Genomic DNA, 19176 nt, shown 5'->3' with positions numbered 1-19176 from the left:
CTTCTCTCACCGTCTAGACTTGGACTTAACAACAACGTCGCTGTCTGTCCCATTAAATCATAAACGATAAGCAATTGTGTCCACGCACGCATATTTATTGAGAAAGATAAAAGTTGTAGGAAGCATAACGTATTCCCACCCAAGGTTTGCTGTTTTCTAAAACATTTACTCTTTTAACTATAGAAACACCAAACATTTATCTATGACCAATTAAATTTAACAAAACTTTAACTGTAGCAAAGATAAAATCATCATTTCTTTCTATAATATTAAAAATAAACTAAAATAAAATCTACTTTTGCCTCCTAAACTTTAAAAACTAAATTTTTCCCCTAGCCTAAGTTTTAAAAAATCACAGTTTCATCCTAGGGTTTCGTTTTGAAATCTCCAGCAACATCTCTGGCTCCATTGTCGACGGCATCTCCCTCCCGAAGCATACTCTCCTTTCGGTGATCTCTTTCCTCCCACTTGGACGCCCGATCAGCGTCGGAGAAGCCGTGAAAGATGAAGAACTTTATCGGGGAAGACGAAGTTCTTCGTCTTCTCAATCGTCGTCATCTGGGAAGACGATACTCGTCGTCCTCTAGGAAGACGAGTCGTCTTCATCTGGGAAGACGATCGTCTTCCTAGACAATGAAGACAAGATCGATCGATCTCGTCTTCATCGTCTGGGAAGACGATTTCTCTTCCCAGACGACGTCTCTCTGCATCGGATGGGTTGGGATGGAGTTGAGGGGGATCGTCGGTGGAAGAGAAACCGTCGGGAGGGGAAGACGGTCGGCGATGACGTCGGAGAAAGTGAAAGGATTTGGAAATAAACCCTAGGGGGGGAATGCGATCTTTTCAAACTTAGCTTAGGGAAAAATGTTAGTTTTTAAACTTTTAAGGGGAAAAATGAGATTAAATTTATCACTGTTAGAGTTTTGTTAAATTTAACCGATCATGGGTGGGTGTTTAAAGTTTTCATAGTTAAATGGTAGATATTTGAGAAAACAACAAACCTTGGGTGGGAATAAGTCATTTGGCCTTTTAGGAACCAGAAAGTATTGAAGGATTAAAAAGTTTAAATTAATTTTTTTAATGCAATAAAACAATTGACTCAAATAAATTTTTTTATGTTTGAAAAAACTTATTTAAATATTCAAAATATTTTTCTATAATTTAATCATTTAATGGTAATAAAGAGAGCTGATATAATCGTGTGAATAATTAAAAGTATATTCGTAAGTGGGATAGTGGGAGGCCAAAAAAAAATATTAAGAGACCGGTTTCAGTATTTCAATATTATTTTGATAATTTATCTTTTATTTTTTATTTAGTTTGTGAATAATAAAAAATTATAATAATATTATATTATCAATACTGACATGACAAATAGTATAAGTGATAATCTGATTATTACCTTCATTTTAGATATTTAAAGATTACCAAAGTAATATTGATTTTATTATAATTATATTATTATTTATTAATTTTTTGAGACAAAAATAAATTTATTTTTAATTAATATGATAAATAATATAAAAATATTTTAAAATAATTATATTAATAGATATTTAAGTAAAATAATTTATTGGTATTCTTTTATTACCTTTAACTAAATATAATAATTATTTATACCTATCAAATTTTATCAAATGTAATAATAATTTATATCCAGTAATCTTTTAAGTAATATATCTTTAAAGTAATCTATATCTTTCTATTTTAGTAATAAAATATTACCGAAATGAAACGCCTCTTAAATCTTACAAATGTTTATTTTCTTGTATCTTAACCTTTCTTTTCTTTTACCTATAATTAACAAGCTTTTTCGATACAAAGGTAAACTTATAACATTTACATACGGATTAAAGCAACCAATAGTTAGACCATTATGAATGCAACTTTATCTCTAGTGTTTCATTGTGATAATTTTGAATGGAGGACACTGAAGTTATCAAAACCTATTAATAGGTTGTGTTTGTATTGAATCTTTTTATATTATGAGTGAAAAAAAATACCCTATTTGAATAACAATTGTGCTGAAAAACCATTCAGTCAGATTGGGTTGACTAGAGAGAGGCCGTGAAGTGGTGCATTAGCCAAAACACTGTCAATTACCTTATGGCTAGAAATCATGTCTTTTTTGGTCTTATATTTGTTGTCATTTATTACCTGTGGTAAATTAAATAAAAATGTATGTGAAAGAGTTGCTACACGTGATTTGACTTGGAACCATCAGAAATCCAGCAATTTCTCTTACAGTAAATACTCAAATTCCCTCATCATCTAATTTTTATTAAAATTAAAATTATTATTTTATTAAAAATATTAAAATAATTATATTTGTACCACATTTTCTTTTCAAGTTTTAAAAATTCATACCTTATCTCAAACACAATTTTTTTTAATTTTAGAAAATGATATTTTTCGTCCAAAATATCTAAGTTCCATTCTTTCTCTCTAGCTACAATCCGACTATAGTGACTTCGTTAAAAAGTTTCGTACTTACCCAAATCCCCATCGGGTTGAACCTTGTCTTCATTAAATTCTCTGCAACTTTGATGCTTCAGCTTAACCGCCAGTCAAACACAAAACAGGAATCCAAATACTATTTTATTCAACAACGTTCTCTTTGGATAATCAAAACCTTTCCAATATAAAATTTTGATCAGTTTTATATTAATATTCAACGGCTTCTTATCTTCTTCATGTCTCCTTCGCTGCCCATTACTATGAAAAAGGGGAAAAACAAATTAACAGACATATAATGTAAGTAGGAAAGGAGGGTTGAATCTGAAAGTTTAGCTTGGATCCCCATGTAATGTGCTCCTTCCATTCCTTTCCGATAGGTTGACTTGGAGTCAATCTGCACTAAATTTTTTCTACTTTTGCTCTTCAGTGATAATTTTCTTCACCCAGCATTATTGCATAATATTTTAATATTTATATATATAATATTACTCAAATTACAAACCCAACAAACTTTAACTATAAACAAGTTGTTTTCCAAGATAGCTTGAATGAGAAGGCATATGATTTCAAGATAAAGAGTTTAGATTTAAATCTTTAATGATATATCAAGATTATATTCTTGATTTATGATTTAGTTTAGTAATATTAGATTCAATCATTTGATTCAGAATTTTATTTTTTCAGTATGATTGATTCAGTTTTAAATAAACGATTTAACGAAATTTTTTTGTTTAAAAAAAAAACTGTCGGATGCTTACAATGCAATTTATACTGTATATTTCTCAATTATATGTAGATGTTTAATTATGGGAATAGAGATATATTACCATGTTTGTATATTTTAAATGTCAAGTGAGGTCGTGATCAAATTATTTATGTGAAGTTCATCAATTTTCAATATTAGTATTGTTATATATATTTAATTTTGAGTATTCAATTGAGGTTTTTTCATCTATTATTATATAATTAAATATTATTTTATATTTAATTTAAAATTATCTAATTATATGATCATATATTATATAAATTTTAATACTTAAAAAGTTATTAAAAGACATAGTGTTTATCATGTCTTTCCATGAGGCATGAGATATATCTTTTTTTCTCTCTCAGGATAAATAATTAGAAAAGGAAAAATTGAAATCCATGAGAAAGTAGGGTTATTGGCTCTGCAAAAATTAATTATTAGTGCAAAATAGAATTTGAGAGCTGTTAAACTTGTGAAACTTTGAATGTAAATTGAAAGTAGTTTGTCATCAAGCTACACTGAACTGGAACCAGACGGCATCCCACGTGCAAGTAGAAGAAAAAAATTTGGTTTCTATTGTTGGCCGATGGACAATTTTCTATCCAAGTTTTAATTTAATTTCAAAAATATACTTATAATAGATAAAAAATTCAAATATTTATAAATCATTTAATTAAAGATAGAAGTAAAATAATTATTTCATTTTTAAACTTTAAAACTTTAAAAATTTATATCATTTTCTCCCCTTATTTAAAAAACTAACAATTTTCTCTAATGATTAAACTTTAAAATTTTCACTTTTCTTCCCTTTCTAGGTTTCATTTGTGGTGGCTTAGAAAATCCAACTAGTGATCAAGAAGAAGTGACGGTCATCTCCAACAAAAAAACGACCATTCATCGTCTAGTTCTAGAAGAAGCGATGCTCACATTGTCTAGAAGCAACGACGAAGATGAAAGATGATGCTTTGTCATTCTTCGTAGTGGTGGGTGGTTGTCTTTTGTAGCTAGATCTGGAAGATGAGTAAAAAGAGCTAGCCATCAACTAGAATGGTGATAACCAGAGAAAGAAAACAAATTTTAGAGGTGAAATTTAAATATTTCAAACTTCGAGAATGAGATAAAATATTAGTTTTTAAAATTTGAGGAGTGGATGATATAAATTTTAAAGTTTTAAAATTTATGGGTAAAATAATGATTTTATTTGTCTCTAATTAAAAATTTTGACTATAACTTATAGTTGGATGTTTAAATTTTTTATTTACGGTAAATATAATTTTAAAATTAAACTGAATCTTAGGTGGGAAAAAGTGCTTTTGGGTTCTATTGTTTCATTTGCATATTTCTGGAAGCATGGAGTTACTGGCCTGTGGATGAAATTAAACAACTTTGTTTTTCTATTCGTTTACATCTACCCAAAAGCATATGTTTTTTTTGGAATTGACCTGCCGATGGATCATTTGCTGTAACTGTTTGTCAGCCATGGCACCTTCTAGTCCAGCAAAAAGAACTCCCCGTGAACCCAAAAAAAAAACTGACAGTAGTACGCACAAATTTACTATTCGCCCAATATTCTATTTACTGAGGGAGTTTTTCTTTTTTTTTTTAAATAAAAAAAATGATAATTCTTTGGGAGAAACTTACCTCAAAAGGTAGTGTTGAAATTGAAAATCTCAAAATTATATAAATTCCATCACATTTTGCAACTTTAATATCTAACTAGTTTAACTATGTGTGCTAAGTTTCTATCGGCCTTAGACAAATATTATAATACTGATATTATTATCTATATTATATGATTGTAATTAAAAGATATGATATTTATATAATTTTAAATTTTTAAATTTAATTTATTATCTATTAAGGTATGATTCTTCTAAGATTTATATAATTTAAAATTAAAATTAATATTACATCTTTTAGTTATAATCATATAATATAGAAAATAACACTGATATTGCAATGTTCACTTAATCTAGCATATAAAAAGTGGTGATATTTATATGACTCTAGCTTTCCTATTCCCAACTACTCACATATTATTAGAGAAACTTTACTATCCACAAGTATATTAGCTAGCTTCAAATGTACGTAAAAGCCGAGCACTCTGCAATCAATATTCCAGTCTAGTAACGTATTTTTTTCCTAAGGCATGTTATAATCTTGTTTAGGCAAGAAATTAATGAAGTGATTAATCGAAATTATTGGGCTGACATCAGTGCTGAGTCAGTTTATTCTGGAAGATGGCGAGCTAGAATATTCTTGGGTTGCCCTCTCTCGACCTCTACTTAATTTACTTATCCCGTTTGACTTCGCTATTCTAAACAAACTTTCATGTGCAAAGTTGGCTATCTAACAGTCGTATCTTTCCATGACACCCCCTTTGAACACGAGCTTTATTCATCTGGTATATATATTTGCATGCTACCGTTCCAGTTCTTACCATTCCAACGTTATCGCAATTGTTTCTTATTTGATAATCCCAATCTCTTCTGATAAACCTAGAATTCAGGAGAGAAGAAAAAAGAAATGGGTTCTGAATCACTTGTTCATGTCTTTCTTGTTTCCTTCCCCGGCCAAGGCCATGTAAACCCTCTTCTTAGGCTCGGCAAGCGCCTCGCTTCTAAGGGGTTGCTCGTCACCTTCACAACTCCTGAAAGCATTGGCAAACAAATGAGGAAAGCGAGCAATCTCACTGACGAGCCCACTCCAGTCGGAGACGGCTTCATCCGGTTCGAATTCTTCGAAGATGGCTGGGACGAGGACGAGCCAAGACGCCAGGACCTTGACCAATACTTGCCCCAACTTGAGCTCGTAGGCAAGGAATTGATTCCTCGTATGATCCAAAAAAACGCTGAACAAAACCGTCCTGTTTCTTGTTTAATCAATAACCCTTTCATTCCTTGGGTGTCCGATGTTGCAGAGAGTCTAGGCCTTCCTTCTGCAATGCTTTGGGTCCAATCTTGTGCTTGTTTTGCTGCTTATTATCATTACTATCATGGGTTGGTCCCTTTCCCCGATGAAAAAAATCCTGAAATTGATGTTCAGTTGCCATGTATGCCACTCTTAAAGTATGACGAAGTGCCTAGTTTTCTGCATCCAACAACACCTTATCCTTTCTTGAGGAGGGCCATTCTTGGTCAATATGGAAACCTCGACAAGCCTTTCTGCGTTTTGATGGACACTTTCGATGAGCTTGAGCACGACATAATTGAATACATGTCAAAAATTTCCCCAATAAAGACAGTTGGCCCGCTGTTCAAGAACCCCAACGCGCCGTCCTCAACCGTCCGTGGTGACTTCATGAAGGCTGATGACTGCATAGAGTGGCTCGACACGAAACCGGCCTCATCCGTCGTTTACATCTCTTTTGGAAGTGTGGTTTACTTGAAACAAGCACAAGTGGACGAAATTGCTCACGGGCTGTTGAATTCTGGCGTTTCGTTTTTGTGGGTGATGAAGCCGCCCCACAAGGATGCCGGCCTCGAACTCCTTGTTCTTCCTGATGGGTTCTTGGAGAAAGTCGGAGACAACGGCAAAGTTGTGCAATGGAGTCCGCAAGAGAAAGTTTTGGTTCACCCGAGTGTCGCTTGCTTTGTAACACACTGCGGATGGAACTCGACAATGGAGTCGTTAACTTCCGGCATGCCGGTTGTGGCTTTCCCGCAGTGGGGCGATCAAGTCACTGATGCTGTGTACTTAGTGGAAGTATTCAAGACCGGGATCCGAATGTGCCGTGGAGAGGCCGAAAACAGGATAATCCCTCGTGAGGAGATTGAGAAATGCCTGCTGGAGGCGATATCGGGGCCTAAGGCGGCGGAGATGAAGCAAAACGCATTGAAGTGGAAGAAGGTAGCGGAGGAAGCGGTGGCAGAAGGTGGCTTCTCCGACAGGAACATTCAAGAGTTTGTAGATGAGGTGAGAAGGGGGAGTGTTGTAATCACCAGCCATTCAAAGCCAGAGAAGGCGATTGCCGTTAGTGGAATTTCAGAGTTAGTTGAGAAGGCGAGAAATGGGAAGGTAGTATTTCCGGAGAAGGATGAGCTCACTAGTCAAGAGTCGTATAAAAAATAAAGGGACAGGCGGAGAGTGATGATTGGGTGAAGGGGAATGAATAATTTCATGAAATCTGTTACGTAAGAAGTTTAGATAAGCTCGTGGGGAGTTTTTGATTGTAATGATTTTTTTCTTTTATGGGACTTCCGTGAGTAATCATAAATAAATAAATTTAAAATTAGTTATGTTGTGAAAATCAAATCCCATTAACCAAGATTAAGAGGTTGTTTGATCTATCACTAGACACGTCAATTGAATCGAATTGAATAGAAATTTGGTATGAAGTATAAAAAAAAATATGATACAAAAAAATCCAATTTGATATTGTAGTATATCGGGTTAGGCCTATGGGCCTATTTGTTTAGACCTCGAGCTTTAATATTAAGCACATGGATTGGTTCAATTCAGTCTGATACTGTTTAAAAATATTTTTTTTTTACTTATTTCTGCCGACAAAAGCAAGACTTTTGCCTTATGTGTATCCTTTTGCCTCTGTTAGGTAGAACCCTTGCTTCCTTTTGCCTTGTGGTAAAAGTCTTGGCCTTCATTTTTTAAAATTTTTTTTAATTAATTAAATTTTTTTGTTCATTTAAACCCATTTAATTTTTCTTCATTTTTACTTTTATTTATAAATCTCTTAATCTAAATTATTTCATTATATTTTCAATCTCATTTTCTCTCATCAATTCTCTTTCAGAAAATATCTGAATTCACAAATAATAATTATTTGTGTTTATAATTTTATTTTTATTTTTATTTTATCATTACAAAATATTACAAATAGATCAAATATCAAATAAATTCAATCCATTTGAATATTATCATAGTATATATTTATTTATGTTTTATAATTTGTACAGTATGTAAATTAATTAATTTATATTATGTTACAATTTATAATATTTTTCATCATGTAACTACGGTATTCCTCTGTCATAAGTGAGAGATTATAAATAAAATATTATGAGTATTGTCCTTGGTTTTAATAATTGAAAAATAATTTGTATTTAAAAATTTTAAATAAAATTTTTTAAAATATTGATTAAATGGGTCGAACCGACCCATTGAAAGCCTGACCCGACCCATTTTTATGTGGGCGAGCCTTGGGCCTTTATATATTAATGGGTCGATTCGATCCGAAAGTCCATTATTGTTTATGCTTTGGGCCAGCCTGACCCACTAGTCCGATGGGTCAAGTTTAAGCCAGTCCAACCTGACCTGGCACAACCCATCAACGCCTCTATCTATCATCGTATGTTTGTTTGTCATAGTGTTATTGTGATGCTGCACTATAAAAATTTGTTGCTTGTTTGAGTTTTCGTTACCTATTGATGTATTCAATTTTTAAGTTTGTGCAAGATGGAGATACATGGTGGCAAGAGATAGATTTAAGCGAAATTAAACTTAAGTTTCAATTCATTTGAGTTTGATTTGGTTTTGTAATTAAATTAATATTAATAAAAATAATATCATTTAAATACATATTAATGAAATAATATCGTTTTAGTATATTTAAATCAAAATTTTTTTTAAGCTCATAAATTCGATAAATTAAACACCCATGAGTTTGAATTTAAACTTGAACTCAATAATAAATAAAATCTTTAAACTCGAACTCAAATTTACTTAAATTATGCTCATTTTAAGCTTATTTATGTTAAATTGATAAATATGTTTGAATTAAGTCGATCTGAATCTAATCTTAATAGTAAAAATCAATTAATTAATCATCTTATCTACCCACAACAAAAAATAAATAAAAATATAAAGAAAATATGACACCAGCAGTGTTTTTTTGTATGTGCATGTGTTAGTCTATGTCTCTATGTGCATCTGGCTTGTCCCTTCCTCTGTTGGTATTTATTTCATAATTATAGAACGAAAATGAGAATTGGCATTCAAATAAATGAATATGAATAATCCTAATTTAAATATGTTTTTAAAAATTTATTTTTATTCTAGTTAAACCGAAACATAATAATTATATTAACATAATTTTAATTTAATAAAAAAAGATAATTTTTCTCATATAGACACAAATTAAATAAAAATCAGTCTAACATAATATAACACAAAATTTAATCTCGAAATTTTATTACATTTCAATACTGACATAAACACCCCCACCGTACTGGTTATTTGTTACAGGATTGAAAGTGAATTTAAAAAAATCTTTTTAAAATTAACAATACTGACAAGGGAGAAAGTAAGCTAGATCAGCTTGAACGAGTCCCTACACCTACCGGCAAAAATGCAAGCATCAACCTAAATCCGTTAGTCAATCTGTCCCATCATCTTTACATGTTAATTTACGACAAAATTGCAGGACATCGAGTAAAGCAACATTTTCGATCCTGACAGAACTAGAACAAACAAAAAAACATAAAGAAAACCATAATTTGAGACCCATTTAAGATTAGAAAGTTAAAGTTTGGATTGACTTTATTTGAATTTTACTCAAATGTGCAGAACCTCAAGCTTTCAGTGCGGTGGTGGTGTTGCTAATGTAATCAATCAGACCAATAGAACAGAGCATGTAGCTCTACAATGTTATTATGGGTTTGACATCTGTTACACTGGTATTACTCAGAATCCTACTTCACAGCAACCTGACCCAAAAGCTTAAACCACAGCCAAAACATTGCCTCAGAGAATCAACACTAGCCACTGCTTATTATAATTCACTACTATCACAACCACAATACAACCTCATATACATCCCAAACACCTACGGTTAATCATTATCCTACACCATCCACCGTTCAAACACCAGAAATACACAAATATCAACTATCCAAATGCCCAACTCTGCCTATGGAAGATTGAAGTTGGTACGTGGACTCAGGGGAAACAAATTATGTCACAGCTAAGGTACATCAACTTACTGTAAAAGGAGGACTATATAGGGAATCGACAAATTTTATATATTGGTTTTACTTTCATACTGTCTTTGTAAGTTTATCTTAAAAATATCTTAGGTGTGTCTAAAATTACTAAAAATCTTCTTTTATTTCAAAATTCACTAAAGATAACTTCTCACAGTTCTCGAGGAAGTTCATTTTCAAGCTAGCTTCTCACTCTTGTCAAAGTGACCTGCTTCATCTTGCATCCTAGAAAAATGGTAAAGAAGAAGGCCATGTAAAGGTTAGAATACTCTGTGCTATGTACAATTGACTAGAGTGAGGACAATCTTGCTTTTTTTCCCCTTAAACAACTTTTTCTTCATTGGTTATAAAGTAGTCACTTAAGAGCTACTGGACTTTCCCAACGACCTGAAAAACCCAATCAAATGGTTGTGAAAATCTTCCTTTGCTTTTATACTCAAAATATAGTCCATGTGACTCTAGTTTTTGAGATAAAGCAATTCTGGTGTTAACTGCAATTCCTTTAGAGTATGCTCTACATCTGTCACATCTGCTGATCATATCCAAAAATAATGGATTGCTGCTGAGATTTATATAGGGCCTTGTCCTATATAAATCTCAACAGCAATAGAAAATACTACCAAAAGAGTACTCCAACAGTAGCAGACCAGAGAGAGATATAATAAGCATGTGTGAGTGAGAGAGAGAGAGGCAACCTGTAATGATAGTCAGTAAGTCATTGCAATCTAAGTGGCCATCACATAGGGACTCGACAAGACTAATTAACGAGTTACTGAAGATGAAATACAGCATAAAATTAATGACAAAAAATTTCACCAACACTGTAAAAAACATGAAATTTAAAAATGATTTTTACTATAATAAAACCTTCTAAAGTTCAGTTGATGTAAGCCCACAGCAAAAAGCATCCGCGGGAAAACATTCACAATCATTACTATTACCAGAAATCATTTCCACTAAGATAAAGGGTAGCAAAGGACTACCTGATCAAGATGCATGTCAACCATTCTTAGCACAAGAGGAGCACTAATATGTCTCAAGTACGTTATTGGCGACAGAAGGGCGGCAGCCTCAACCATTTCCACTATATCCGGCTGGGTGAGCGCAGCAAAAGTTATGATTGTTCCCTGTAAGTGTGAAAATAAATAAACACAAATTGAGGCAAGAAGCTAAAGCAGGCTAACTTTTATGTGAAACCCAAAAGTAGTTGGAACCTCTGAATGTCCAACAATGAAGATTTTTGAGCCTGTGATCATATTTACGTTGTGTAACATTTCTGCAGCCTCGCATAGCCAACTCCAATCCCAAAAACCCTGCAAGAAAAAATTGTGCTCACTAGCTCATACAAAGAAGCAAAAGTTTTCCAACTTTAATTCCCCTCCATTCTCCATTTGTATACTCCTCAACGTTGTCATGGCTGAACCTTCACTATACAAGGCAAATTGAGACCAACCAATCTTCATATGCAAATTAAGTGGACCTCAATTATGATTACGGGCAACCACTAAGCAACTAGATGATCAAACTTCAGAAATGAAGAAATTTGAAGCATAAACTTCGCGTACCTTTTCTTTCTCAGATAATGATATATGCACATGACTCCAATGTGTTCCACGCACATTTCCAACCCATACATCAAAACCATAATCTGCAAGGACAAAGCCCAATGGCTCCTCTGGAGAATTCAAAAACCATGCATCACCTCCCTGTTTAGAAAAATTAGTAGGTTTCACCTAATTGCATTAAAAAAAAATTCTAACACTTGAAAGCTTATCCTACTAACAAACCAATTGCTGAACATATATATTATTATATTATGTAAATATAAGGTACAGGATATTCACAGTATCATCATTTATCCAGAATTTGGTAAAAACATTTAGAACATCGTTATAAGAGACATAATACATTGAATTTCCGGGATTTAATATTAAGCACAAATCTTTGCACTAAGATTGACAAGTGGGCGAGAACAGTGCGATGCTCAACATGAAGAGACCATGCAACAGCAAAACAGGAGGACCTTGCCCAACTCTTAGATTAGGATTCCTAGATGACACGTGTTGAAGACCCAATAACTAGCCATCCTTTGTTTGAATCTATGAAAACAAGAAAAAAAAAAAAAAACATATTTTAGTGGCCATTAGACAACTCAAGTTACAAACGATCATAAAGGTAATCTCTCACCAACAATTACATTCACCACAATATGGGGATTAACTGGAAGTGCTTTAATATGTTAAAGAGCATTCAATTAGTTCCTTTTGTGCATATTTTGCAGTACTTGATTAAAAAGCAATTAATTGCTCTATATAGAAGAGCTAAAACGAAGGCTGTTTTTGAAATTCTTTTTAGGACTCTACAAAAGAACTCCTATCCTAAAGCAACATAAGATTTGATTGGCTGCTTCAGAAACTTCAAAACGGAAAAAGAAACAAAATTGAGATGCAGCACTTGCCTTATTAACTCATTAACTTCCTCAAATTCACAAAAGATTTCTCCACTCTTCACAAAATTTGCCAGAACATGGAGATAAATTAAGGCTTTGATTGTTTGCCGAGAATACCAGAAAATTTACTTTGATTTATAAAATTTCAATGCAAGAATTGCTTATTAAAAAAAGGCCAACGGACTATTTCCCACCCAAGGTTTGATACAAACCCAATTTCTAACTTGCTAACTATCAAAAACTCAAATATCCACTCATCTGTTAAATTTAGTTGCTATTATTAGGGGTAAAATTATTATTTAATAAAAATATTTAAAAAATTAAAAATTTATTACATTTTCATCTTCCAGTTTAAAAACTAACAAACTCTCTATCTAAAGTTTGAAAACTTACATTTTCCTTTAGAGTTTTTCCAAAATGCTGTCAGTGGTCGAAGACTATGACGACGACAATGTTTTCCGTCTCTCTCAATCCCCCTCCATTTTTGGTTGTCACCCACAGACGAAGACCATTCTTTATCTTTAGATAAAAATGCGATTCGTCTTTGTCAGCCAGTTTCTTCAGCAGATGATGGCCGAAAATAGAGTGTGACTGAGAGAAAAGTCAGGAGGGAGAGAGAACGCCTCTGTCGTTGTCTCTAACTGCCAACAATAGTGGCTGGAAAAATCTTAGGGGTAAATGTTAATTTTGCAAACCTTGGGTGGGAGAAAATTTGTTAAATTTTTAAATTTACAGGGGAAAAATATGATAAATTTTTAATTTTTTTAAATATTTTAGTAAAATATAATATTATTTTTTATAGTAACAATAAAATTTAACAAATAGGTGGGTATTTAGAGTTTTTATGGTTAACAGGTTAAAAGTTGATTGCATCAAACCTTAGGTGGGAAATTTGGCCTTAAAAAAGAATAACCCCATCTAACAGTTAGCTCACCTACCAATAGTAAGATTTTGCTCGACCTGCTTCGAAGTTAATTAAATTGCAATCAGTTGTAAGAACAAGGCAGTTATTGATCAGTTAGAGAATAATGGTACGGTGAGCTCGGTGCAGGGGTAACCGTTGGGCCGGATGAGCTGAGCACAGAGGGTGAGAGCCCCATCGTCCAGTGATCGGTGCGGCAAAATTGAATCAGAAGGTTGGACGGCGGAGATTTCGTGGAAGAATAGAGCGAAGACAGTGGAAGTCACTACTAATGACAGCAACCTCCGTATTTGTGTTTGTAAAATTTACAGAGAGAACTGGGAGTCAAGTAATTGCCCATGAAAGAAAAACGATAATGAAAATGAAAATAATCAAACCCCTTATCTTATGTCAATCCAACCAAGTAACTTAACCACTTCTTTAAGATTTATAATTATTTTAAATCACTATCTTCCATTAAAACTGTAAACTAAACTCCTAACCCTCTTTATCTATAACTTTTTTCATCAAATCCTCAACCCACCAAAATCCCCAATTCATCCTTATCCCCATCACATTGCCTAACATGAAATCCAATTTCTTTTATTAAGTTAGTAAAAATTTGTAACATCCCTTGATCTTTCATATCCATAGTATGCATGATGGTTGATACTATCCTTGTCTTGATATCTTTTGAGTGAAAATTGTCAGGTTTTGGAAGTTTCAAATAGAATGATAGTTACTCTTCAACAGTTGAAATTTTTGACGATAAAACGAAAATTCCACCCATGATTAGGATAATCAATATTTATTTATTTTACTGAAAAGTTGACTTTATGTCTTACCGGGCTGTTCGTAGTGGAAGCTTTCCACTCAGTGGCTGAGTATTTATCCAAATAATCATGAAAGAGCAAAAGCTAATTGGAAATCCTCCACATTGATAATGCTTTCCTTTCGATTATCCTGGAATTCGAAAACTTTCAGCAGTTCTTGTTCACTGAACTTTGCGAAAAAGAAATGCCCAAAACAGAAGTATTTTCATCTACAAATGAGACTCTTATTTATGGCTTTGGCTTATCTCTTTTTTTTCCTTGTCTTTGATATGGAAGGCTGATTTTGGTCCATAGATTTCATCTTTTTCATTGACTATTGTTGATAAATTTATTGTTATCATACATAGAGCTGATAATATGAACAAAAACAGACACTTCAACAGGATTCTTATTCTCTTATATGATTGTTAGACTACTGCGTTGATTACTTTCCATACTTGGCCTTGTATTCACTCCACAACTGATCCACCGTCTTCCCCAGCAGATCAACAAAGTAGCTAGCGTTATACCCACTTCTCATCTTCTTGTTAAGGTCTGCAACAAACCCATTTCTCAAACTGTTAAGGTAGTCGAGAAACCTCGCCGTCACATCATATCCCTGATCCCACCGGTCGCCCTGACCAGGTTGCACCCAGTGGCTCGGCACATAGTTAGCCTTTAACCTCACATAATCGGCAATCCCTTCAATCAAGCCTCCTGGGGTCTGTCCGTTTCCATTCCATTGCCAAATATGTGTCATCTCATGATAAATTACTCCGGTGAACTCTCTTTTGAGATCACCAGAATAATTTCCTATGTAATTGGCGCTGAAGTGGATTTGATTGTTGCTAGCATATGCGACCCCGTCCATGCTATCGATAAACAAACTGACTTTCTGAACATTTTTCCGATCAGCTGGGTTGTTTTGTTGAAAGATTCCCCATATAAAATCCGTGGCCGATGCCAGGGTTCGCTTGCTGTAGCTGGCCCCGATTTGGCTGTCGAAGCGGGCGCCGCCAGTAGTTGTGCCGGCTGTGTTTGTGACCGTGTAGTCAACTGCATGGCAGCCTTGCATTGCTGCCAGTGGAGTTAATATCAAAGAGAGAAAAAGCAAGTGGTGAGCCATGGCTCAGGAGTGCCTTTCTTGTTCAGAAATTTTGTGCAAGAATTTCGGATGTTGCTGTATGGTTTATATAGAGTTTGGAAATCAACAGCCGAAGAAATATATAAAAAGAAAAAAGGGGAAATTTTTATAAATATAATTTAAACAAAATAAAAGATAATTGAATTGAAGGAAGAATTGGGAGAAAGATAATATTATTTACGTGAACAATAGAAAAGAGAGGAAGAGTTTTGTAAAATCCGGATGATGATAATACAAAGGGAAATGGGGGGCTTATTTATGGGCATGATTCACGACCGTATGTGCCCAAAATTTTGACTTGCCCTTAATTGCCTTAAATGTGTTTACATATTTTGTTCTTAAGGTCATAAATGGAGGCTAAGGCATTAAACGTAAGGCTTAATCTCCTCTTAATCTTATCATGTGGAAAGCCACCATTTCACATTACTTCCCCTTAGATTTTCACCACTTATAAATAATTGCATTAATTGTGTTAAGAGAAAATCCAATGAAATAAAAACCAAAATAAAGAAATATAATTATTTAATATCTTACAAAGTATTAAAATTGTCTTATTAAAAACTTTATTAGAAAAATCCAGTGAGACAAAACTTAATAAAGGAAAAAGAGTACAATACATATTTTATCCAATATATAACAAACTTCAAAAATCTATTCCCCCTGATGAATGCTTCATCTGATGATTACTCTCCTTCTTTGTAATGAGATTAATTTGATTACTTGTTGAATTATTGCATACTAATATTATATACTAACTTTTCAAATGTTGATGTCAGTAATGTCTTAGTGAACAAATCTGTAAAGTTGTCACTAGGTCGTATTTATTTGATATTAATCTTTTGACTCTACTAGAGCTCATAAGTGTAAAAGAACTTCTGTAAGATATATTTGGTTTTGTCTTATTTAATGTATAAACATCTAATTTGAATAATACATGAGATATTATCTTCATATAATATGGAAGAAGTGTCTATTATAGAAAGAATATTGTATGTATTTTAGATATGATATATGACAGAGTGGAACAATATGGATTCTTGTTTGGCTTCATGGAGAGCTAGAATATTTGAATGATTTGAAAATGTTAACTAAAGTTTGTTTAGTAGAGTGTTATAATATTATTGTGTCGTTTTAAGTGAAAATATATCCCATTTGCAAGTGGGTTTTATGAGGGTCAAAAAGATAACCAACATCTGTATATTCAACCAAACTAGGATTTTTAGGGAATTTGACAGAGTAAAATAATCTCAAATCTTTAATCCCACATAGATAACAATGTATAGTTTGATTTTGTTCCAGTGACGATGAGTTGATGTAGAGCTAAATCAGGCCAATAAATTGACTGTAAAAGATATATCTGGTCTAGTGCATTAGACTAAATATAATAGGGCTCCAATAATATTAATATACGGTACTTCAAGATTAAGTATCTTTTCACCTTCTTTTTTAAAAAGAAATAGGTTCTTTTTTGGATAAAAAAACCAAACAGCCATTGGAGTGCTCAAAGGATAAGTCTTATCCATATTAAAACATTCTAATAATTTTTCAATATATGTTGCTTGATGGATAAGTATTTTATTTGAATTGTGCTTGATTTGCAGGCCAAGACAATATTTTATTTTCCCAAATCCTTCATTTCAATTTTTTTTTTAGATATTCAATAGTTTTTTAGAGCTCTTCAATAGTCTTAATTAAATTCAGGTCATCAACATAAACTGTTATAATAGTAAATACTGATTTTGACCTTTTGATAAAGACATATGGGTATATAGAGTTATTCACATAGCTCTCTTTTTATCAAATATTCACTGAGATGATTGTATCAAATTCTTTGGATTATTTTAATTTGTATAATAATTTTTGTAATTTAATTAAGTACATGCTTCTTGAATTGACATTTTTTGCTTTAGACAATTTAAATCCTTTAGGGAGTTTCACATAATTTTTAGTGTCTAAAGTTTTATACAAATAAGTAGTAACTATGCCTATTAGACACATATCCAGTTTTTCAAAGACTGTTAAACTAATTAAAAATCTGAATGTGATTATATTTATCATAGATATATATGTTTCATCAAAGTCTATGTCTGACCTTTAAGAAAAGCCTTAGACTATAAACTTGGCTTTATATCAAACAATCTCATTTTTTTTTAATTTCTTTTTCTCATAAATACTCATTTATATCCAAACACTTGATTTTTTGCTAGAAAAGTTAATTCTGCTCAAATTGCTTATTCCCATTTAGACTAATCATGTCTTTGTTTATATTCAGTCACAGTACATCGTTGAAAGTCATCATCATTTATAATTTCAGTAGCTACTGTAAATGAGAATATATTATCAATATAAATTATGGTTTTTTATTAACGAGAAAATTTTAATTCAGAATTTCTTGCCCTAATATTGCTACTACAGGAACATATTATTATGAAAAAATAAAAGGTGAAGAATATTTTTTCTTCCACATTATCTCAATCAGGAAAAAATTCTAAACATAATAGAGTTGTACTAAATTATAGAGTCATTGAAATTATTATTGAATCTAATATTCAAATTTATCTTTCAAATTTTTCCATGAATTTAGTGGATCTATCGTTATATCTATATATTCGGCTTGCAATCTTTTAAGGATGTGACACCAAAAAAATAATAGCATTGTATTTGTGTTTCTAAGACATTTTATTTAATTAACTTTTCAAGCCTCATATATTCAAGGTGGAGAGTCGTGTAAAAAACTCATTTAATTATATCAATCCACTTCTAGAAACTTCAAGTTTGAATATTGTTTATATTCACAAAATTTCTGGTTTTATAAAGAATGTATTAAGATTAATCTTTGAAACTCCAGGTTTAAATATTATCTCATATTTATAACACAATTGGTTTTGTAGGAAAAATATTGAGATTAATTTTTTAAAACTTCAGGTTCATATATTATCCTATATTTACAACACTTCTAGTTTTGTAATTAGTATTCAGAATATTATAATATATATTCTAATTATATTTTGGACTTCAAACCCATATTTTTCACAATTTATACAAATTTCAAGTTGCAAATATGATATATTTATTATAAAATAAATACTTTAATAAAACTTGAGACTTCGGATCTATATATATATATATATATATATATATATATATATATATATATATATATATTTGCATGATTTTATAAATTTTAGGTTGTAAGTCGGATTCAATAATTATAATAAAAATAAATATTTAAATAATATTTAGAACTCCAGGTTTAGATTCATGATTTTACAAATTTCAAGTTGTAAATATAATATAATTATAAATAAAAAATTAAATAGAAGATAGCAATAATTAAAACATTAATAGTTTATATTTTGCAAATAGGACAATACCATAACTAGGATATCTGTATTTGTAATATACAAACAAAATAATAACATAATTAAAAGATAACTAATATTAAAATATACTTGAGTTGACCGTGTTGATAACGTATTATAAATATAATTTAAAAAAAATAACAAGAGAATTGAATTGAAGGAAGAATTGAGAGAAAGGTAATATTATTTAAGTGAAGAATTGAGAAGAGAGGAAGAGTTTTGTAAAATCCGGATGATGATAATACAAAGGGAATATTTTTTTTTAGGGGGGGGGGTGGTGTCGATGTTATTTATAGGCATGATCCACCACTCTATGTGCCCAAAATTTTGACTTGCCCTTAATTGTCGTAAATGTGTTTACATAT

The 19176-nt window shown here is 32.0% G+C and overlaps 2 protein-coding genes and 1 pseudogene across 2 annotated transcripts; 1 reads left to right on the top strand and 2 right to left on the bottom strand.

The window, feature by feature from the left end:
* Positions 1-5613: 5613 nt before the first annotated feature.
* LOC123227969 (gallate 1-beta-glucosyltransferase-like) lies at positions 5614-7443 on the top strand. The gene has a single exon (XM_044653137.1). It carries the CDS (start codon positions 5732-5734, stop codon positions 7274-7276), a length of 1545 nt encoding a protein of 514 aa, XP_044509072.1. The 5' UTR covers positions 5614-5731; the 3' UTR covers positions 7277-7443.
* Positions 7444-10740: 3297 nt separating this feature from the next.
* Positions 10741-14066, bottom strand: LOC123227761 (annotated as a pseudogene).
* Positions 14067-14462: 396 nt separating this feature from the next.
* LOC123228319 lies at positions 14463-15639 on the bottom strand. The gene has a single exon (XM_044653673.1). It carries the CDS (start codon positions 15429-15431, stop codon positions 14751-14753), a length of 681 nt encoding a protein of 226 aa, XP_044509608.1. The 5' UTR covers positions 15432-15639; the 3' UTR covers positions 14463-14750.
* Between the last annotated feature and the right edge of the window lie 3537 nt (positions 15640-19176).

This window comes from Mangifera indica, chromosome 10 (genome assembly GCF_011075055.1).
Source record: "Mangifera indica cultivar Alphonso chromosome 10, CATAS_Mindica_2.1, whole genome shotgun sequence".
Lineage (NCBI taxonomy): Eukaryota > Viridiplantae > Streptophyta > Magnoliopsida > Sapindales > Anacardiaceae > Mangifera > Mangifera indica.
The sequence above is the reverse complement of the archived record's forward strand: the minus strand, read 5'-3'. Positions and strand labels throughout refer to the sequence as shown.